The sequence below is a fragment of the Psammomys obesus genome, unplaced genomic scaffold, assembly GCF_907164565.1.
Source record: "Psammomys obesus unplaced genomic scaffold, mPsaObe1.curated_primary_1811, whole genome shotgun sequence".
Lineage (NCBI taxonomy): Eukaryota > Metazoa > Chordata > Mammalia > Rodentia > Muridae > Psammomys > Psammomys obesus.
In genome coordinates, this window is record NW_026593286.1 from 9,766,646 (window position 1) to 9,790,593 (window position 23,948).

Genomic DNA, 23,948 nt, shown 5'->3' on the forward strand with positions numbered 1-23,948 from the left:
ATATATATATATATATATATATATATATATATATATATATATATATACAGGAATAAAAACATTTAAGTCATGTAGTAACATTGGAAGTTACATATAAATGGTCCATTGAGACAATTCTATGCGTGAATTTAGGCATAATTTTCAAAATCAGAAAGACAACATAGTTCATTAGCTATCTTTAATTTGCCATTCAGTTTGGGAAAACCACCAGATTTAACTTTTATTACTAAACAACTGTTTTTCCCCATTACTTAGACAAAAAAAAAAAAAAAAAAAAACCTCTCAAAATCTGCATAGCAGTTTTTACTGTGAACTAATCAAAACTCAGAGAAATCCTTTTCCTTTAATAGTAAGGAAACGTGACCTTCCAACCACTGCTACTGCACACATTTAACCCTCAAGCAATGACAACGGCCCACAGATGTGGTGGGCACAAGGCTAGTTGTGAGGACAGCATCACTCAGACATCCGGGAGGCCAATACAATAGGGCAATCCCGTGGTCCAGGCAAATCCATGGCATCATGTCCATATGCTGCAAATACTGTTATTTTCTCCGGTCCAAAGTCAGCTGTTGGGATCCAGAAATGTGTACTCCCTAAGAGTAGTCCATTTTATTCTGATAAACCAAAAAAAAGAAAAAAAGATCACCTCGAGATAGATGTGTGAGGACTGAAAAGGCTTCTTGTTTTAGGTGATAAAAGGCATATATCACTTTGATAAGTCATTTTAAATGTCATGAGTAAAAACCATCCATCTAGCCTCAGAGCAGATCTATGTGGAAAACTGAGCTGTGTTTGCTCTCCTGCCTTTGACAAGTGGAAAGGCTGCATGGACAGGTTCCCACCCCTGACACTCTCGTTGTTTATTTTCTTCCTAACATGAGAGTGCACTGGTCTTACATGGTTCATCTTAAGATCAGGTGTTCTATGGAGAACAATACAATATGTGATGTGTAAGGACTTTAAGTATTAGGGCCATGCATATGTGCTCAGAAAACTGGATCTTAACTATGGGTTCTGTTGAGTTTTACTGTGCTGGGACTTTTATTTTGTTAGTAGGCATATTTAACCCTTCTCTTCTCCCCCCAGTAACTTTGATCCTGAATCCTTCAACTTGCTATGGTTCTTCAATGACACTTGTGTTTCTCCCACCGGGTTAAAGACCACCACCATCAATGACCTTGGGAATAACTGGAGACCACCCAACTCCGGCTCTGAAGAAGACAGACACAGGATTTTCCACTTCTCAGTATTCCTGAGTCTCCTGCTCGTTGGAATCCTCGAGCTCCTGTTTGGGCTCAGTCAGATACTCATTGGTTTCCTTGGCTGTCTGTGTGGTGTCTCTAGGCGAAGGAATCAAGTTGTATAGTAGAAAGGGTAATAAACTAGTATCAGTACTTTGAATAATTTGAAAATTGCATTTCATATATGCTTTTGTGACTTCAATAATGAAGCAACTTCTGGAACACTGAGTTCCAGTACAAACAACTTAGTGCAAAAAGTTGTTTTTGGAATCATCTCTGAAGCAACTTTAAAAAAAAGAAAAAAAAAAAAAAGGGCAACTAATCAAGCTGGGTGATGGTGGCACAGATCAGTAATCCCAGCAGTCGGGAGGCAGAGGCTGGTGGATCGCTGAGTTCAGGGCCAGCCTGGTCTGTAAAGCAAGTTCCAGGACAGCCAGAGCTACACAGAGAAACTCCTCTGTTGAAAACAAAAACAACAAACGAACCTTTCACATATAAAGCATAGTGTACATGCAGTACACCTCACTTGGGAAAAAAAAAAAGTGGTTGATACTGGGAAGAAGTATAGAGAAGCTTTTTTATTTCTGTTTTTCCTGTGTGTGTTGAAAAACAATTGTTAGACCTGATGATACTTTGATGGTCTTAGTGTTAAGAAATATGTATTATATATTTAAGAGAGAAGGCCCTGTTTTTAAAATACTTTACCCCAAAATCTGAAGTGACAGAAAAATGCTGTATTTAGGTGACAGGCCCATGACACTTCATTTTACTATATTTTCTTATGTTTGTATCTTTTCATGATTTACAGTAATGTCTTGAAAACAATCAGCCATTTAAAAGCTGGTTTCTATTTATGCTGATCTTTAAATTGTATTAAAATATTATGAAACAGAGAAAACTAAAAATTATAGATTTCTGAATGTTTTCCATCCTGCAACTGATTTCAAATTTTTTTTCTCAATTTTACTGGGCTTATGACTTACAAAGTGGGCTGGAGTGATGCCTCTTTGGGTAAGCACTCACTGTTCCCAGCACCCACAGTAGCCTGTGACTCCAGTTTCCCGGGAGCCAGCACACTTTTCTAGACTCCAGGGCAACTGTGCACACACAAATACAAGTAAATAAATCTGAAGAGGTGTCTTTTGATGAACTCTGGACAGATGTCTCGGTATTTAAGAACACTTGCTGCTCTTGCAGGGGACTTGGGGTCACTTCCCAGGGTGTACATGGTCACTTCCAACTGTCTTTAATCCAAATCTCAGGGGATCCAGTACCCTATTCTGGCCTCTCTGGGCACCAGGCTCATAGGCACTCACTTACATGGCAGGCAAAACACTCAGACACATAAAAATTTTAAATCTTAAAAACAAAACGACAACAAAACTCTTTAAGGTAAATGCAATACCAATTATAACTGTCCAAATAAATGACATCAAGCGTCTGAAAGCCTTTTTTCTAGCCCAAATTGCACCATCACATTTTCCCTAAACCACCCCGTCCCCATACAACCATTAACACTCAAGACTTAGCTTAAGGACAAACGAAATCTGAGAGACAACTTTGACTTTTCTCATCGCCCTGGAAAGAGGTGACATGAGTCTATGTTTCTGCTCCACATCAGTTAAAAAAAAAAAAAGACTTAAGTTCAAAAAGAATGACCTTTTGATAGTTAACACCATTTGTGGAAACAGCTGGCAGGTTATTTCTATGCTCTTTGGTCTTATGGAAACTGATGCTACAAATTGAACACCTAAAACCCACAGGTCACCTGACGTTATCTTTTGAATATTTGATCTGTTCAATATTTGCACCTGTTATTCAATCTGCATTCAATATTTGATCTGTTATCCAAACTAGCACACGCTTGTCTGTGTACATGGGAACATGCATCTTTCCCACCCAACACTGAAATCAGCCATCTGTAACATCCAATGTTTCTTTCTTCCTGTCCTCTTTTTTTTTTTTTTTTTTTTTTTTTTGGGGGGGGGGGTGGTTTTCTCAAGACTGGGTTTCTTCTGAGTAGCCTTGGCTGTCCTGGACTAGCTCTGTAGACCAGGCTGGCCTCAATTTCAGAGCTCTGCCTGCCTCTGCCTCCCCAGTGGTGGGATTATAGGTGTGCTCCACCACTGCCTGGCTTCCAATGTTCCTTGCTAATGATGTGTGTGGATATGTGTGAGCCACCACAGTGCTTGTGGAAGTCAGAAGACAACTTCCACGAGTCAGTTCTCTTCTTCAAAGTCCAGCCCCATGGACTGTCCATACCATCTTCATCTGTTAAGCCACGCCAGTTTGCAGTCCTCATTATTTAATGTGCTTTATTCATTCCCACACCGCTGCCCTTCATCTGTCAATTCCTTAAAACAGAAAATGCTTAGAAAATATTTCCAGAAAAAGAAAGGCAAATGTCAGAAGTAGTGTGATAATATCTGCTATTCTTAGGTTTGTTTTTTTTTTTTTTTTTGATGTTCATGAGCCCTAACAGTATCTTTGGTCATCCAGGTCCCAGATTCTTTTTTTGTTCTCTGCTTATTGAAATTTCAATCCATCTCTGCTTAAGTATCTACAAAGAATTTCCTAATTATCCTGACTAGGATTGGATTTGTTCCTAATACCCATTCCTATGCCCTGCCGCTACCCCTGTAATTAGCATATTTTGCTTAACCAATGTAGGACATTCTATCTAAGAATGTTCAGGTCTTCGCAATCAGGAAAAATGACAACTTCTGTACGAATCTCCCAGCAGCTCCTTTTACTTCCACCAGTCCTTTTGTGTAATCTTTTCTATGCCTGCTCAGCAAAAGAAGTTATACATTTAATTTGTCAAAGCCACATAATCTAAGAGCAAGAAAGAACCCTCCTCCTGGATTAATGGAGAAGCAAGAACAGCAATGTGAAATCTACCTGAATCTTAGGACTTCCCTCAGACTCTTTGTCAAAAGATAACTCATAATGTGCAACGATGTTGTACCTAGCTGAATTCTACCTGCTCTTGAAAAAAATACTTTTGAATAGTAAAGGCTCCTAAAACTTAGCTTTACTCATGGTTAGTTTGATGAGATTTAGTGTATTTAACAAGCAAATATTACAGTAAAAAACAGGATACGTACTTTTATAAAGGTTTTTGTGTTTTAAAATAAACCTGAATCACTCTCATAGATATAATAAATTAGCAAACCATTCACAGTGCCAGCCAGCCCTGCCCTGGGGTGGAGATCTGAGAAACCCAGGAGGCTCTTGTGACCCAGAGGCCACTAATGCACTACCTGCTCCTAGGACAGAAAGACTCAGTAAAGACATTCATATGATGAAATAAATTTTCCCATAGACATTGCTTTGGTTGACAGTTTATTAAGTACACTACATTTATACCTTGTTTTTTAGGTTTTTAAATCATTCACACATGGACTTGGTAAAAACATACTTTATAGAAAACTAAGATGAAAGTCAGAACAACATATTGCACACAGATAAACTGCTCAATTGCTGGGAGTTTTTAAACTCCATCTGTACAGGTGATCAAGAAGAGTTAGGTGGTTTGATTTTTCTTAAGTCCTGCACCAGACTATGACTTCAAAAGCATTAATGTTGAGATGCAGATACAAAAAGCATCTATCAAAGATACTGTTTAATCATCTGAGAAACAGAACGAAACACTTTTACAGATAGTTTCTAAACTCACGCTTTATGACTGTCATTTCTGTTTAGAGAATTAGCTTACAGACTGATGAGGCCAAAAACTCATTTTCTTTAAAAACAAACAAACAAACCTGGAGCCTATTTACAAAACATGCAGAAGGAAAGTGAGTAGGTGCCACTGCAGAACGGGCTGAACGCAGACCAGCAACCAACAGGCCTTTACAGACACAGGTCCTCGCCTGCTTTCTGGAAGAAATACATTTTCAGGGCTTGGACTAGAAAAACGGCATACAATGCAAAGACAGAAACAGTGAAGTTTGCAAATCCTTTATATTTCCAGGTGTTGAGACAATATATGTGAATGCTGAGGTTACCTCTAGCGTCGAAACCACAGCCAGCTATTAAGCAGCCAGAATGCTACCGTAATTGAATACATGACCATTTCTCTTTTAGCACGTTCTTTATTCTCCTCTTCCAGAAGTTGTAGACGTCTATTTAATTTGATTATCTAAATGAAGGACAAACATTAAATACAAAATAGTACTAATGCATGCAGCAATCAGATTTTTAAAAATATATTAACTTGTCAAAGAAATTATTACACTGGAAGTTCCATTTGTATCGCAACAAACAGAGCGATAAATAGAAAACAAAATACTATCCACAACGGTAAAACCGACTTAAACATGCTTATTCACTTGCACTCTGTAACTCTGAGTTAGGGAGAGTGCAAGGACACTTGCTGCATTAGTGTGGCAGGCGGCGCTACCCCAGGAGGAGCACAGGACGCCTTCTCCTCTTTGTGCCTCCTAGCTGAGCACCAGTTGTACAGCCTTGGACTCGAATAACTGTGTTCTCAGTCCACGCTGAGACCCAGACAGCCCCCAATTACCTACTATAGTGAGCCCTCTGATATGCCACTCAGACCTTCAGTATATATTTGGCAGACATAAGGAGAACACCAAATATGCCTTAACAGCAGGAAAGCATGTTAAAAATAAGCACATGAACTCTACACACTGGGCTTATGGTAGGGTGATAAATTATGTATGGAGAGGCAGTGCAAAAATTCAAAGCAGTGTTTTCCAAAAAGAAGAAATTACATATAGTAAAAATTGTCCCCAAAATGACTGTCCATGTATCAAAAGCTAAACACACAAAACACACAATATAGGAATAGACTGGTTTGTAAATACATTAAGATTCTTTGATGCTAGCCAGATTAATCATTTTGGTAGCAATGTTTTATGTTGATAAAAAATATTTGAATGGTGATTTAACAAATCTTTAATAAATCTGAAAGTCAATTACAGTTTACTAGATAATCTGAATTCATGGGATCCATAGGATAAAAAAATAAAATTATGCCAACTATTCCTCTGAAATATTTCATAAAGATAGCTTTAAACTACATTTTACTGGGGGCAGTAATTACCTGACGTCTTAATGAAGCTGCGTCAACCACAGTCACGTCATCTGATGCTCCTTCAATGGCCGCATCTATGTTTGAAATGCCATACCTAGCAGTTAAGATATTGAAACACAAGTTAAAAGCTGAGAGCGCTTGCCAAGAGCACTGTGTTGCACACTACTCACGCCTAACAATGGAATAAGCATTCTCCATTTGAACTGACTCAAGTAAGTTAAAGCAGCTTAAGATGACCATTTGTGATGCTGGGAAAAAGGAGGAAAAACACCGGCTAGATTCTTTTTTCCAAGCCAGAAAACACAGCAATGTTACAGAAAGGGTCCCTGTCTGAAAGGACCTGAGCCAGGAATCATCTGAACCATGTCCACATGTCACTCTGCAGACATACTCAATGGCAGAGAGTGCAATGTAAACTGCAAACAGAACACTGATCATGTATTACTCTTTCACCTCCGCCTGCCTTTCTTTGCTATTTCAATTTACTTCTGACTTGCAGTTACTATTACATTCTCCCACAAACATGAACATATAATCTTCTAAATCTCTTGCTACAACACTCAGTTACAGAACTGTCTCGATAATAAACCAACAAGGAGCTGCATATAAAGCAATGATGCTGGAAAACCACCAGGACGATGCAGAAAAGGAACATTAGACTACTTTTTGTCAGAATGCACTCAACTTGGGGATACAGTGGCATTTTAGAGATGGAGTCTCAGATGACTGGTCTCAAACTTGCTATATGGTAGGGGATGGCCATCTACTCCTGATCCTCCTGCCTCACCTTCCTCCCTTAGGATTACAAGCATATGCCATCAAGCCTGCCTATAGGCCTAAAATTTTAAAATAAAAACTTAAAAAATAAGTACATCGAAATGCCATTTCTTCCATGTGTCTAGGTTTCTACATTTGTAAGAAAAGAATCTGAAACGTGGTGTGTGTGTATCTGAGAGTACTCCACATGTGTACATAAGGAGGCCCAGGAGAGGGCTCTGGATCCCCTGGAGCTGGAGTTACTGGTGGTGACTAAGCTGCCCACATGGTGCTGGGAGCTGAACTTGAGAACTCTGGAAGAGCAGCAAGCACTCTTAACATGTCAAACTAACTCTCTAGCACCAGGTTTCTACATTTTAAAAATCATTTTAATGAACACTTTTACTGAGTTATATTTTATACACAGTGCAATTTATTCACATGTATATCTACTTTATAGTTATTTCATGAAATGACATAACCTTTCTACATGAGTGGAATACAAGTAAAATTAAAAGTTACTCTTATGTAAGCTACATAGAGTTGGAACATCGATCATTACTCTCATATTCCCAGCAACTCTCCATCAGAAAAACTATATAACCTCATATAAAGGGATATGAAGGAGCTTATGTCTATTCACAAATCTCTATTGTGTTAGTTGTTAAAACAACTCCAAATCACTTTAATAAAGCACGCCAAGAAGAATTTAAATAATAGATGGCATGTATCCATTGTAGATAATCCACAGCAATCTCTTACTTGCAGTTTCCATTATGTCTAAGGTCAAATGGTTTACACTAACCACACCTTTTCTCTTAGAAACAATGTGTCCTAAAATACTCAAAATAAATAAACTTGATGAAGAGAAATAAACTTAGTTCATAAGTAGATGTTGGAACTGTTTGTAAACTGAGCAAATTACTCTTATAAATGCTAAGAACTATTGGAATTAGGGGTGTGGCTCAATAGAAGAACATTTGCCTGTGTATGTCCCTGGGTCTGTTCTTAGAACCATAATAATACAGCCTGCCCCCCAAATTACTAAATGATTAGTGGGAAAAAATATGGATCAAAGATATTTTTCCCTCTGTCTTATCCTCAAAATAATAAAAATTTTCTACTACCCCAAGGCCACACATGAGGTGACTAACTGAAGGGAGGAGTTATCCAAGAATACCAGCAACTGCCTCAACAGTAAATGGAAGGCTGGGGTGATACTCAGCCAGAAAATGCTTACTGTCCAAAGCTGAGAACCTAAGTTTGATCCCTAGAATCCATGTTAAAAATAAAAAAGCTGGGCATGGTGGAGCATTCTTGTAATCTCAGTGCTGGGGAGGCAGAGGCAGGGTCCCTGTGGCTTGCTGACAAGCGGACTTAGCCCAATCAGCAAGTTCCAAGCAAAGTGAGAGCCTCTGTCTGTCTCAAAAACCAAGGAGGCTAATACTTGAGGAATGACTCCAGGGCTGATCTTTGGCTCTCTGTGTATATGTATTCGCACTCACACACGCAACCACACTTCGCCATACACAAAGGAACAGGGATGCTCATACACACCAATACACACACAAAGAGAACTAGCCTCAACAACAACAAAAATAAAGTCTACATGAAAAAAAATTACCATTTACATACTGAATCAACCAGAGTTTTAGAAATCTAAAATAATCTGCATTTGTAAAAAACATAAGTACATACCAAGATTTCACTGTTAATTTAAAACAAAAAAGTATTAAATAATTTTAATCTAAAACTGTATCTTTCAGAACTAAAAACTCTAACAAATGCTGTTATACCACTCACTGAAAACTCCTTCACAGAAAGTTAAAGAGATTAAAAACTAATAAAAAGCTACCAGGGGAAACTAGTGTGGACTAAATTAAGTGCAAAAGAAATGAGTGAGCACAGTGGTTAGGGACCACCAATGCAGCATGGATGAGATTAACAAGAAATGGATGGTTCCCTTTTCTCTTGCTTGGAAGGTGTCTGCCTCTTCTAAAGAAGAGAAACAATGCTGCCAGTTTTAAACCTACTGTAACAGTTAACACAATTCTACTTAAAACTGGCTTGGAAAATTAGAGTGACAGCATCTGATTAGCGATGTGTCTGCAGAAGATGGGGAACTACCTGATGGTTTTGGCCCGCCCCCAAGAGCACACTTGTACCTGCTATTCCTTGTCTTTGCATATGACTTGGGCTAAGCATATCTGATGGTATAAAAGGGGCAAATACAGGAGACAAAGGCTCAAATCAACAGATAATGAAAGTTAGTGTACATAAAATTTATGATTAAATCTTTTCTCTGCTTTAGCATGATCCCTTATAAAGCTACTAAAATACTGCTACAGAGTATACTGTATATTCTTTTCACACCATGCCATAATTTTGGGAGGAGGGATACTGAGACAGGGTCACTCTACCTAGCTCTGGCTGGCCTAGAACTCACTATGTAGGATCAGGCTGGCCTCAAAATTATACAGATCCACCTGCCTCTGCCTCTTGAGTGATGGGATTAAAGGCATGTACCACCATAGCCAAGAATAACTTTATAATATATAATTACATATATAATTAATTATATAATATTCTCACCCTGTTCTTAGCAAAACACAGAATTTCTCCTAAGAGAAAGCTGCAGAGGCCTAAGCTGTATAAATGTGAACAATCATGGCTACAGCATGCATTATGATGTCCTGCACAATACAAGCTCCATCAAATCTGTGTCCTTTGGTAATCACAAAGTCTCCAAGTTACCTGACGTTGTCATGATGAGGATTAGAAGTGGCGGCAGCTGACCCACCACGCAACACAGGTCTAGGGCAGGTTTTTGCAGAAGACACAAGACAGAATCAGGAAACAGAGAAGTACGAAAATAAAGAAAAAAAAAAAAAAAGACAAATGTCAGATAGGATTATATTGTATGCTTCAGTACAATATAATATTCCTCAAATGATTTGAAAATCCTTGTTTCATGTGTCCTCCCCATTTTAAATGATTTCATAATTTAACCCTTCATAATCAAAAAAGACAAAAATATGACAAAATAGCACCAACAAATCCTCTATGGTGCTGTTTAAAAAGTGTAATTTCTCTTTCCAACTGAAAAAAGCAAAACCCTATCAAGGACCTGTTAGCGCCTGCATGATCATGGCTGCTCGTAAATATAAACTAGAAACTGAGAGAAATACCCTCTGCCCACAATTCCTTCCCTCTTGCTTCATTAATTCTGATGGGTCAGATAAGCACTCTGTCTTAATGCAGCTGTTCTCGTTCTCACACTGAGCAGGGTCAAGACAGCTGAGAAAGCATAGGGAGAATACCCAAGTGCCATCAGTATGTGAGCGGCTCTGAGCCCGAGACAACCACCAGTGACATACAGGGCTGCTGCATAAGGATCAGTGTGCACGGAAAACTTTGTGGGGCTCGTCATTTACTTTCAACACAAGCGTTGGTGGGAGAGGACAATTAGTTCTAACCTGGTTAAGTTGTGAACCTTTCCAATTAAATTTGCTAAAATAAAGAAACTAAATCTCCACCAGTTAACTGCCTTTAAAATAATAATGTTTAATAGTCAGAAATATGGGATATTTTCTAAGTAACTAATCAGGTTTGCCTCAACTTAAGTATGACAATCATTATAGGGTTTAGAAGCACATTTCTAGCTTTTTCTAACGTTGTTACAGATGTAGAATATAAACTACTATTTTCTTCCCCGCTTTTAATTTTTTCCTTCTTTCTTTTGACACAAGGTTGCATTTAGCAAAATTTGGCCCCAAGTTCTGTGGTGCTGAGGACGACTTCAGAACTTCAGATCCCCCTGCCACCACACCCTACTTCCTGTGGTGCTCCGGATCAGAGCTGGGCCCTCATCAATGCTAATCAAACAGACAGTTCAGCTGATCTGCAATGCTAGCCCTCTAAATGACTTAAAAAACAAAACAAAAACAACCCAGTTTACACAGGAAGAATTTAACGTTGAGTTTCTACATGCCCTCAAGTGACTAAAGTATAGATACTCTTGGAGCTCAGAATACAAGGGATTAAGAGGGAGGAGAGACAGGCTTGGCTCGTTTTGCTTGCTATAGAATACTGATGAATCGTACATTTATTTTGAAGTCTTACTAACTTCTAGTTTGTGAAATAAGGAAAGCAATGTCCTGTAGTAATTTAAGTTATAAAAATATGAGAATGGCTACTGAAATGAAGCCACTCTTGTGTGCTTCCTAAAGTCTTTAAAAACATGTGTGTTAATATGGCCACACTGATCTGCCATACTGAGCATATTCCACCACAGAGATTTCCCGTTTACAAATGCAGAGCGAGAAAACAATACAGTTACCTTTCACAACGTATCTCATTTTGTCTTCTCACACTGGCAATTGATACATATAATATAAAAGTAAATTAGACATGTATTTGGCAAAATTAGAAACTTCATTCAAGCACCAGTTTCTACCATAAGAATGATTTAATGTTAAAGAAATACTTCAATAATGTATTTTGTAATTAGAGTGGCAAAAGGGAAGGAAATCTAAGGCTACCAAATTTTTGTAGTGATTTGTATACTGACATTTTTGAGTAAGTAAAATGGTCTAAATTAAGAGAACACATTTCTTTTCTACAAAATTATTGTAATTAAACAGGCTGGAGGACCAAAACTAAACATTTTTAAAAAGAAAAGTTATAACAAATACTGTATGAACTGTAATCTTCCAGGTTACATATTTTCTGATACTTGCCAAAAATATAAATCATTCATACACTGGTTTCTATTCCAGTCATTCAAAAACCCCAAAACCTAAAAATAATCGAGCCTTCCCATAAAGCTTATGCACAACTCATATATTAATGCTTAAATAATGATTTACATATAAGAGACTAAGTTTCTCCAGAAGGTGTTAGTTTTACACTGTGAATGAGATGCGCAGCTCTAACAAATATAGACGAGATGGGCAATTTCTGCCCAGCAAAGGACAAATCTCAACAGCTTTATGGCTGCCAACAGAGCAAAGAACACCTGATCCTCCTCCTTCCTGATGTATGGGCAGGTTCCTAAACCTGTAGCACTAACTCGTGTGCGTGAACTCTGTGACAAACAAAGAAATTCACTTGGCTCTCATGCTTGACTCTGTGTAGGTTACCTACACCCAAGCTCACAGAGAAGCAGAAAATCCAGTAGAGGGACAGTGCCACTTGATGTAGTTCTTATGCTGAGAGACTATGAATCTCCACCGTTTTACAGTAAAAACAAACTGAAAGCTCTTGCTTTTTCTGACAAATACTTCCAGTTTAAATTCGCTATATTTAATATGCAGTCCCCAAGTGCAAAGATACTGTATTAGCATGATAGCCAAGAGCAATAAAACAGAAAAGAAAAAAGATGAACAGCAAGGAACATAAAAGAGCTGAAAACTGTACAAGCAAGTGTATCATTTTATAATCATGCAAGAACATTATCCAAATTTCACATTCCAATTTCTTTGAAAAATCAGCCCAAACTCTTCAAACATTTTCCCGTTTTTTAAAAACAAAAACTGGTTTGGCATTTAAAATTCTGATTAAACTTTGTACAAATAAAAGACAAAAGCAGAAATCAAAACCCTTTCTGTAATGAAGCACTGGCAAGACTGAGGAGAAACTCACTCTCCGAATCTGAGGCGCTAAATCGTGAAACAGCTAGAAACAATGCAGCCCTGGTGGCCTGGAACTCAGAGACTTTTGTGCCTCTTTGTCCCGAGTGCTGCTGGGATTAAAGGCATGTGCCACCACACCCTGGTCTTTTTTGCTTTTTGATTCAAAGTTCCACTCTACACCCCAGGTTGGCCCTGAGCTCAGGGCAATTCTCCTGCCTCAGACGCCCCAGTATTAGGATTAAGGTGTGAGCCACCACACACAGCTTTCTTCAATTTCAGAATATTTGGGTTGATATGATAAATAGGACATCATTAAAATATTATAATGTAAAAAAAAAAATTCACTTAGTGTCCCAAATAAATTTTCACAGTAAAAGCATACAAATTTTACACTGGTAAGATTTCAGATTTTGAATGCTTGAGCTTTAGGTAAATTTTTTCCTGCCATAGAGGAAAAAAAAAATTCATACTTCTTCAAGTTCCTTATCACTGTATTGAGCTGTGGATGTGCTGTCAGGAGGTGGGATCAGAACAATGGACTGTAACTCTGTCATCTAGTGAGGACACCTACAAAGGATGTTTTCACTACAATAGTATCTGACATGACAAATTCTGACCCATGAATACGATGTCTCCTAAGGAGCTACCGTAACAAAAAAGTTGAAGAAGATATCTGGTGGAAAAAAAATGTTTGAAAGAGAAAGGTGAAAACAGCCTTTACCGATTTTAGCTCCTGAGGTCAGGGCCTTCTGTTCATTACCTCCAAGCTCTCCAACCACACCAGGGACGACCTGAAGCATCAGCCCCATAGTTTAAACAATAGTGACGGGCAGAAGACTTGTCACAAAAGAGTCTAATCAGCCAAGTACAATCCCTTCTCATCTTAACAGATGAGGAAAAGGAGGCCAGAGAAGAGACACATTGATATGCTTAGGGCTAGCACGCGGCTAGCTGTTTAGTGAAGGAATCAAGAAAGAATCTGAGATTCCCTAATATACACCATTTCATCTGAAACCTGCTGCTGTTTATCGCTTCCAAACAGCCAGCATCCATGAAGCTTCAGAGAGCAAAAAAGGGCCTCTAAGCACATGGAGAAAAAGAAACAAACCATAACCATAAATGTATATCTGTATTTACACAGACATGGCTCTTTTTCTCAATACAGTGTGACGGTCTATGGCCCAAATGCACACCATTGCGTTAACCTACGGCTACAGAGAAGGCCGTGAATTCAACAACATGAGTAGTCCAGACACTCGTGGCGCAAGTGAAGAGCTGGGTCTGCAAGGACTAAAGGTGCAGCAAGAACAAAATTGTTCTGAGCAAGCAAGAGACACCAAGTTAAGAAATTAAGGCTTAATTTATTGGGATTCCTTCAAAAATGCAAACATTAACAGTATAACAAAATGAAAACAAAATTTCAAACACTGACGTTCAAAGCACCAGACCAATGTTTAGAGATGGAGTGAAGCTTGTCTGACTTTCCCACAGGATGCCAACGAAACTCCCAGACTTCGGTCTTTTTAAAAGATAAGGTAAGGTAATGAAGCAAAGAGCAAAAGTATTTTAAATGATTGGAAAAAATTACTTGTTTAAACAAGCTGAAGTATAAATCTAACGATATTACTGGGAGATGCTCAAAAGTGAGGTATTATCTATGAATATACTGAAAAAATATCAGCATCATCTAAAAATGGTAATAGCACTTAGAAATAGAATTTCTAGTATGGGTTTAGAATCCACAGCTAACAGAAAAGTCCATGGGGAGCTACTGCAACCTCTCCTTCCTGCTTTATTACTTCACTCCTATCACTAGTATAGGTAATTAAATCAAAAGACTGATGACAACTCGTATCCCAGATGCCACACTCAGTCCAACAGTCCCGTGACAGTATTTCTAAGTGGAGCCAAGCACTTCAACAGGTCAGGAAGGCCTTTGAAAACAGTTGTTACATTTCCTACGTACAGAACCAAGGATCTTCCACAACTGAGGAAGCTAATGGAATCTTGCGAAATGTGAATTTTGGACAATAATTTCAAATTAAAAGAAAGCAAGCAAGCCATTTCAAACCATTGCAACTTAGAGACTAAAAGGAGCAAACAAAAAAGACAACACCACAGTCCACTAAATAAGAAGCCAAAACATATGCAACAAAGTGGCAAGGCCACTGCCAACAAATCACCTGCGGTTTTCATCCAGCACATCCAAGATCTGCTGGTAAGCCCTACGAGTGGAAGACTGGATAAGTGACAAAATGCCGCGGGCAGAGGAAAGATTAGCTCCATCTTCTGGTAGCATATGGGGAGGACAGACCCGAGCCTGTGGTGGCGACGGTGTCACACTGTTCACATAGGCACAGCAAATGAAGAGAAAAACTCAAGTCAGATTTTCATAAAACTTCACCGGAGCAGTTTTTAATCTTTTTGGTTTTTTTGCCCACATTTCCCACCCTCAACTACCCAAGAGAACAGTCGAACAGAAGGTTTTTAAAAAACATTCTGAATTGCTTTTACAAAGCAGCTAAAAAAAGCAGCTGTGATGCAACACTTGCAGGTTTGAGATTGTGAGTGTCTAAGCAGAAGGAACAACCTGGAAGGAACCGATCCAGTGATGAGTGTGCTCAGGGCTTGGCATGGAGAAAGGAGGCATTGCTTATTCAGTGACATACATATACGCAATTCAGGAAAGCCAAGACCTAAAAATCAACACTGCACATGACTTACGGATGACAGAGAGCGGGACACAGAATTGTTATGTAAATATCAACATCTAAACGCATGAATCCAGCAAGATTCCATAAAGACACCACTTCAAATACTTCACAAAGACAACGACGTGAGCTGAGTTTATAACGGGAAATAATTAAATGATGAGTGAAAACCTCAGAAACTGTAGTTGCATTTTGATTGTTTAATTTAATTAGCTGAATTTCTAAAATAAAAACTTCCCAGGAAGGAAGACAAAGACACTTAAGTTAGCACAATGGCAGATGAGTGACTATTCAGTGACAAAAATCAAATTATTCCTTCATGCCAATAGCTGAGATTCACAATTTCTTTTAGTACACTGATCACATTTAGATAAAGCTATTTGTATAGTTCTGACCTAAATTCTTAATATTTGTGTTGGCATCTTCAGAGAGCTGTTTAATATTGAAGCATGAGGCATTTGACTAACACATGGACTTGAGGCTTGTTCTTTTTACAGAGAAGACCATGACTACCATGAGGGTTTAGTAGTTTCCAGGTACAAAGCATATGAGACAAATCTTGTTCTTAATTTTTTTTTTCTTTTCTGAGACAGGGTCTCATTAGGTAACCCTGGCTGGCCAGAAACTATGTGGTCCAGGCTGGCCTCACACTCACAGGGACCTACCAGCCTCTGGGAATTAAAGGTATGAACCACAAAGGCTAATCTTAATTTTTTGTGCGATATTCAAAAAAACAAAACAAAACAGCAGAATCATGAACAGTTGCATACATGAAAAATCTTTTATGTACTCTTCCTCCTTTAACATGTACTAGTCTGAAAACTAAAATTAAAAAGTAGGACATTTTTTTGAAAGGATAGTTACTGTCATCTAATATCCTCAGTTTCAAAAATGAAACAAAATTTCTAAGTTTATGAATAACTTTGAGTAACTTCATGATCTAAAGAGAATGGTACAATAAATATAAAAATGGTACTTTCCAAAGACTACCTGGAAGAGAAAAATCTAAGCCAAATCTTGTCACATACAAAAATTCTAAAACTTAGTCAAATGATGTCAAGACAAACTAAAGTTTTTAGATATCAATTTAGAGACTAGAAATCTTCATTCCAGAAGAATGAGTGTGTATGTGTATGTATACACACACAAATATACACATATAAGTCAATGTAGAATCTTATATATACATACCTACATACATATTAAAAAGTCAGTGTATAATCTAATCCATAGGACTTGGCAAACCCCACAATAAGTACCAGAAAATAGCAGGGCGATAAAAAGAAAACAAGAAAAGCCAACAAACCAAGCTCCCAGAGTGGCTGGAGTGGAGCCTACGTGTGGAGGCTGCATTTAAACATTTTTTACACAGAGTGAAGACCTGACGCGCTGGTGTGCCAGAGCCAGGCGTAAGCTCATGTTTATGCTGTGTCACCAGGGACAGGATTGTAAACGTAATTCTGTGTCACTATTTGCTGGCATCCTGGAGATACTGGGGAGTGGAATGGGGGGGGGGTGAGGTGGAGGCTCACAGGGGAGAAACCCTTAGCCAAGAGTCACCTTTTCTCCTTGGGGCTGAAACACAGAAACAGACAGGTTGATGAAGATGGAAAGACAGACTGATGCTACAATAAGGGAGGAAGAAAATCCAATGCATACCATTAAAAAGCTGACAGCAAAGCTGGCGGAACTGTTAAGCAAGTTTTAAATCTTCACTGTTTCTCTGATTTTAGGGTTCACATGAGCATTTTTATACATCATATTAATAAGTAAACAATTTGTAGAATAAGCACATTTTTCATTTTTAGAACTTTAAATCAAAGCAACAATGTCAATGGATGGATTCCAAATTTAGAATAAAGTTTATTGGAATTTTGTCCATTAAAATATAAAAAAAATAGTTATTTACTATTTAAATTTGAAAAGCAGGCTGAGGACATAGTTCACTGTAGAGTACTTAGTTTGACTGAAGTGATCAGGTGTAAGCAACATAGTTCACTGTAGAGTACTTAGTTTGACTGAAGTGATCAGGTGTAAGCAAAGGAAGAAGGAATAGGAGGGAAGAAAAGACAAAGCAAGAAACAAAAGAAGAAAAATCTCAAAGTACATACACAGGAAATGAAGTGGCTGTCTTACAGAATAGTCAAACATAAATACATAAACTGACTTCAGATTAATGGCAACGAATTCTCAAGACAGAATGAATAAAAGGTTAGATTCTATAATAATCTACAGGTGCACATTATATCCCTAATGATTAATTTTAATGAATATCAGGAAAATCAATAAATTGAATATAAAAAATCTACATATCTAAGACTGAGTATATAAAATGCTGATTTAGTAATAAACCACACCATAAACAAGACTTATTTTGATATTTAGCCCTTAAGAGAAATGTTTATGTAGAACAGTAAAGGATGAAATTAAGTCCTGCAAAACAAAATACCTTAAAAAAATTTCCCCCAGTTCCAGGGATAATACCCCGGGGCTTGTACATGCCAAGCAAGTCCGTTTTCTACTGAGCTACACTCCCCAGATCATGACATCAAGTATATCAATACTATTAAAGATATCTGATCAAAGAAAACATTAATATTTCAAAGATTGGTAAAAAAATTAACTTTTCAATTACATAGCAGTTCTCTAGACATAGCAAAAACAGGACAGGAAGGGTTACATTTAAGCTGATTAATTTTACTGTAAGGTAACAAAATTATCTTAATTAGAAACAATAACTTAGTAATTTTTATCTAAATTAGGAAAATAATTTAGCAACCTCAGGTGCTCCTGTATACATTTTAAGCAATAAATTTCATTAAAAAACAACAAAGAAAAATATGTGAACACTCCAACAGTTTTAACAAGCTATTGCAATCAACTGTGGAGGGAAAGAGTGATTTTGGAGTTAGGTTTTCACCTTTGTCCAATCACTAACCAAGTAATTAAGCAAGACTTAGTTATTTTTTTGTTTCTACTGAATCAACTATTGTAGAAAATAAAAACATAAGGCACTGAGATCAGGCATTTAAACACAAATACAGTCTTATACATAATTTAATAGAATGCATTTTGATAATAAACTGCTTCTACTAATGTTATAAAACAGAAAAATGTCAAGTTTAGTTTTTTAAGTAAAAGTTTAACGACTTCTGAAGATGCATCCATGCTTACCATGTTATGTCATTAGTAACAGCTCTACCTCATGCTCACAGACTCTTACATATAAGGGTTAAGTAACAATGGCTAGTCAATGTCAGACCTAAATGAAAACCAGTGACTCAGCACAACACATCAGGAGAAAAGTTCAAATAGGAGAACTCTACACAGGCTTTCATAGGAATGATGTTTCTCAAACTATGAGGTTAATTAATGCCTTTGCTGAAGAACTAGCCTCTGAAAAAAGCAGGAAAAAAACAAAAACAAACAAAAAAACAAAAAACCTACCCAAAACATTTTTACTGAAACACAAACTCTGTTCAGTTCTCTGGGACATTTATGTATTTTTTTCCCCTGGGAAAATGTCTCAGCATACAATCCTGGCTCACCTGAAACTAGCTCTGGATACAAGGCTGGCCTTGAGTTTGCACAGCTCTACCTTCCTCTGCTGGAATGTGTGGGCGCCACACACGGTCTCTCTGAGACCCTAAACAGAGAGAACTGTAATTTGCTGTCCGACGACTGAGGCAATTTGGTGAGTGCTGGAAGCACAGTAGCCGTCAGAGCGTGAGAAGAGTCACTGGCCATCAGTGTGGTCTGCCTACTGTTTGGAGGCAGCGCTCACTGTTCATTTGCACAGGCATGTTTTGTGCAGGCTGAGTACGGAATCTAGAGCCTTGTGTGTGTGTTTACACTTCCTACCAAAATGTTCTACTCGCAGGAGCAGGCAGTCAGACCTAAAGAAAGCCAGGGTTTAATGATTTCAGAAGATTGCTTCAAACATAATTTTCTACAGGGAAACAAAACAAAAACAATTTTAATGACAAACCACACTTAAGACTCCATTTTTTCCTGGGTTAAAATAAAAAAAAAGGAAAGATTTTGAACGTAAAAACATGAGTGGGATTTGCTGAGCCTTGCTAAGGGTAATCTGCAGAGAACTCAGAGACCAACCCAAGCAAAATACAGAAAATGGAAAAGGGTTTGGTCTTTCTGTGCAGAAATTAGTTCATTTTCCTTTCATCTATATTGCAAATCATGTAACATGTCCCTAGTTGCTCTCCTAGGCTGACTTTATAAGGTATACAGTGACAGTTTGAGAAATCCTGACAGAGAAGTACTAGAGCAGAGTTAGGAGATTACATGTCAGTTCCAGGATAAACGGATTAGTACTAACACAAGCCTGCAAACTTATCAATCCCTATGTGGGAAAAGTAGAGCAGATAAAATCTTACGTGTACTCCGGTGTAGAAATCGATGCCTGGAACCTTGAAATTTTATTTCTTGGGGCAGAATCTGATCTGTGCCACCTTAAATAATAATTATGCTCTTTTACATATTCAGCTTTTATAACAAAGAAAACGCTACATGATGCTATTGTCACAGTTCATGTTTGTGCCAACAGATGACAACAATCAACCTCATTGCCTCTTTAAAGTAATTAAAAACACAAAGGCCCATGTCTCTGCCCATCTGCACTTCTCGAGCTGCAGAATAAACTAGAGTGGAGGCAAACAAAGGTTCATGCATAATGGACCATAATCAATCTAAAAATCAGAAAGCTTTAAAAAGAAATATTATAAATTATAAAATTAACAATGGTAGAAGAATGGGCAAGCTTTTATTAATATCAAGATCTTTTTATTAAATATCACGACAGCAATTAAAAAAAAAGAAAATAAAGTATTAGTTTGCTCTTAATATTTTGTGCTAAGAACTGAAGATTTTTTTCCTTCATCTAAATTCATTCATCAATACTATATACTTTGTGAAAAGGTGATAATACTGAAGTAATCATATTTTAATTTTAATGATATAAAAGGTCAATTAAGGACCTTAAAAGCAGGTTGTAACTAAATAGCAGGAAGCCTATTAGAAGACTCTGCTGCCTTACAAACTACACATTACACGTAGAGCTGGTTTTACAGACATTAGCCATAAGACTACATTGTGGAGTCTTTTTACATTTTTGTATCTGGAAACAATTTTAGAAAAATTAGTTTCACGGGTCTGTTCACATCTGCTAACCAGATAACTTAGAAAAACATACTCAATCATTTTTTAAAAATCATGCAATAAATGGTAGAGCCTTTCAGACAATCTTTCATGTAAGAGACATACATTCAGTTAACCCAATTTCTTCCTATGCAATCTTCAGGATAACTGCAACTGCCATGAGAGACTTTCCAATCAATCAAAGCACTCATAGTTTTCCCTTGCACCCAACATAAAAGAGAATGGAATTTTAATAAAGCAAGCAAAAACTTACATTTGAGATATAACTTCACTGATAGACAGATGCCAGTGAGTTTGTTCATTAGGCTTCTTTCAAAGCAAAGACAAAAATAGTTTTTTTTTCAACTCTGACTATTAGTCTCCTGTCCCCATAAGAGCCCATGCTGTACCTTTGTACTCTAGAGCCAGGTCTGAACTTAGTATGGTATACTCTAAGAATGGTAACTGTACTGTGCTCTAGTTTTTTGTAAGCTCTCAAAGGAGATGTATCATCTGAAGTTTTCTGAGTTTCCAGGGAAGCTAACATGTTTGACATCACAAAGGGATGAGTTCATAAAAACTGGCCAGAAAGTGAATGGGAGAGAATTCTCACTTTACCTAAGTACCAGACACAAGAGGAAAATAGGACGGAGAAATTCTCACAACAAACAAAATAACCAGATTTTACGACTATAAAAAGTTCAAGTATAAAGTGATATCCACCAATGTGAAACAATTTTAAAAACTATGAAAATTATTTAGAAAAAGGTACGTAACGGACAAAATAAAGAAAAAAGCCTATAAAGATACAATGCTATGGCTCTACTCACATAGAATCATTTCTGACCAACTGTCCATTCTGGCGAACAGCATTTTCACTCATAGAACGCTCTCTTTTTAGCCTGCCAACTGCTCGGATCTGTTAAGGCACAAACAGAGGAAGAAAACAAAATATTCTTAGCTTAGAAGCTATTTAGCATAAAAAACATAAAAGACTTCACCCAAGGCTATTCACAAAACTACAAGGAGCTAAGAAAAGCAAACCCAGAAGTAAAGCCTGTGCAGTATGGACAGGAAAGACTTGTTCTTAATTTCTTTTTCCTTTCTCTGTGTGTGTGTGTGTGTGTGTGCGTGCGCACATGGTGTGCATGCTGAAGGTGGATGTCAGGCTTCTTCCTCAATCACTCTCTACCTTATTTTTTGATGGGGTCTCTCACTGAACCCAGAACTCACTGATTCACCTGGTTTAGCTGGCTAGCAAGACAACAGGGTCCTTTTGCCTTCATCTCCTCAAGGGCTGGGACTACACAGGTATGTGCTAGTGTACCCAGCTTTCCACATGGGCCTTGTGGCTCCAAACCAGGCCCTTATGTGCACAGAGCAAACTCTTTACTGAGGAGCCATCGCCCCAGCCACTGATCCCATACTGATTAAAATGCTCATAAACTTAGGTGTTCTGGACATTTTGGTTTATGATACATAAGCATGTTTTTGTTAAAATTCCAAGTTGGGGATTTTAGTTTGTCCACCCCTGTTAAGTGTCTCCTGCAGAGTGTGGTCTTTGTCAGCTGGAATTAGTTGAATTCTGAGGACTTTGAGGGTTATAAATATAACAGCCCAGCGAGTAAGAAGATGTGGCTACCTGGAGGAGGACTGCTTGCTGCTGGATTGTCCTGCTGCTGCTGATTTGCTGGTTACCTGGACTTCTGGATTTCCTAATGACTGATAGGTCTTGCCCTCAAAAGAATTACATCCCTATCCAGCAGGAAGTACCAAAGAGAACTCTGCCCCTGTTTCCACTAACCTTCTTTCTCTCCTACCTGGTGTTGTGGGGTTGGACAGAAGGTAGGCATTTAAGAACCCTAAATGAAGTAGGTTTGTTAAAAAGTCTAAGTCTACACTTAGGAGTTTCTGCTTACTTTTAAATAAAAGCTACTCTTGTTTTTCAAGTAAATACCAATCTTGGTTAGTAAAACTGTCCTCTCCTCTCCCTGAATCTACAGAAAACTTTCTAGGATACAATTATTATGGAAAGCTCATCAAGTACTTTATAGACATAGAATTTAAGGTCTATGTTCGCAGCACACACAATCAGGGCCCAAGGCAAACAATGAAGCACCGGGAACAACAAGAAGAACATGGGGAGGAGGAGGGATCTGTCTGAGAACACAGGAATCAGTCTGATGCCTCATGCAAATGTCTTTTAAGGTTAACCCAAAAATATGAAAAATTAAATACCCCATGATCAAGTATATTTTATTTATACACAGTGACTGTGACTGTGTTGGTTTCTGAGACCCGGCTTCATCCTTGCTGCCTACCGACTGTAGCAGTCATGGTTGCTTTCTTTAAAGTGGAGTAGCTTTTCCACGTGGCAGGGTTGGAAAGGCAAAGTTCCTTAGCTCTAGGCTAATTCCTGGAAGATGGACCACAAGCTATTTTGTGTCTAGCTATATAGCACACAGCACTAGACAGAGATGCACACATGCATTAATAGTCTCCTATAGTGTATTTAAACTCCAAGTTACATGTGTTATTCATAAACGACAAGAGGTCCTTTTATACCTATGTTCACTGTTCTTTAGACTTGAACTAAGTGCATTTTTTTAAATGGTAGTTTACTATTCTAAAAGAGCAATATGGGTTGTTCAAGTGACATAGAAATCATAGATTAAGAAGAACACAGTTAATAGTAGTGACAAAAGACAACAACAACAAAAAACATCTGTATAAAAAAGACGTTAACATTTGCCCCACACTCCTGTGTAAGGTTTTGTTTGTCTTAAGACAATGAAGTCCAAGTTGGCCTGGAATTTGCGGTCCTCCTCCTCCAGCCTGTGAAGTGCCAGAATTATACCCAGTCTGGGTATAACTCTTGCTTTTTCTGGGATTTTGAGTGAAGCAAAAGAGAAATGTAGAAGGTAGCATGGACAGAACAACTGGACTAGACACCCTCCCCATTCCAATCAATTTCCAGAACTTAGAGCAACTAACAACAGAGAGAACAGCTGAGACAATGTTTAGAGTTATTAGATAGAAATATGAACAATGTTTCACCAAGAAGAGGTATTGCCTATGACTCAAAGGGTATGCTGCCCTAGTCTTATGCTAGCTTGACACACTCTAAAGCTATTCGGGAAGAGGATGCCTCACCAGATTGGCCTATGGTGCATTTTCTTGACTGATGGTCACCATGGGCAGTGCCAACTCTGGGCTGCTGGTCCTGGGGCTACAAGAAAGCAGGCTAAGCAAGCCTTGCACAGCAAGCCAGCAATCAACTTTCCTCCATGGCCAAGGAAAAAGAGAGTAAAAGAAATTGCTACTGGACTGTGATGAGGTTCTCATCCATAAATTTTCTTTTTCTTTTCTTTTTGCCATTGTAGGGCAT

The 23,948-nt window shown here is 38.0% G+C and overlaps 2 protein-coding genes across 10 annotated transcripts in view; one reads left to right on the forward strand and one right to left on the reverse strand.

Moving 5' to 3' along the window:
* The window catches only part of Tm4sf20 (transmembrane 4 L six family member 20), a 12,794-nt gene extending 11,379 nt beyond the window's left edge, over positions 1 to 1,415 (forward strand). Inside the window, exon 4 of the mRNA XM_055617040.1 lies at positions 1,090 to 1,415. Coding sequence (XP_055473015.1) covers positions 1,090 to 1,369 — 280 coding nt within the window. The 3' untranslated portion in view covers positions 1,370 to 1,415. The remainder of the gene's footprint in view (positions 1 to 1,089) is intronic.
* A 3,161-nt stretch (positions 1,416 to 4,576) lies between these two features.
* Mff (mitochondrial fission factor) overlaps positions 4,577 to 23,948 on the reverse strand; it is a 28,428-nt gene continuing 9,056 nt past the window's right edge. For 3 of the 9 annotated variants that reach the window (XM_055616312.1, XM_055616308.1, XM_055616309.1), the window contains 7 exons: positions 21,391 to 21,479; positions 19,801 to 19,875; positions 14,879 to 15,037; positions 11,402 to 11,434; positions 9,817 to 9,876; positions 6,316 to 6,400; positions 4,577 to 5,388 (listed from right to left, as the gene is read on the reverse strand). In XM_055616312.1, the coding sequence (XP_055472287.1) occupies positions 5,257 to 5,388; positions 6,316 to 6,400; positions 9,817 to 9,876; positions 11,402 to 11,434; positions 14,879 to 15,037; positions 19,801 to 19,875; positions 21,391 to 21,479 (633 nt within the window). In that variant the 3' untranslated portion in view covers positions 4,577 to 5,256. The remainder of the gene's footprint in view (positions 5,389 to 6,315; positions 6,401 to 9,816; positions 9,877 to 11,401; positions 11,435 to 14,878; positions 15,038 to 19,800; positions 19,876 to 21,390; positions 21,480 to 23,948) is intronic. The other 6 variants (XM_055616311.1, XM_055616315.1, XM_055616310.1 and 3 more) reach the window with 6 other exon arrangements.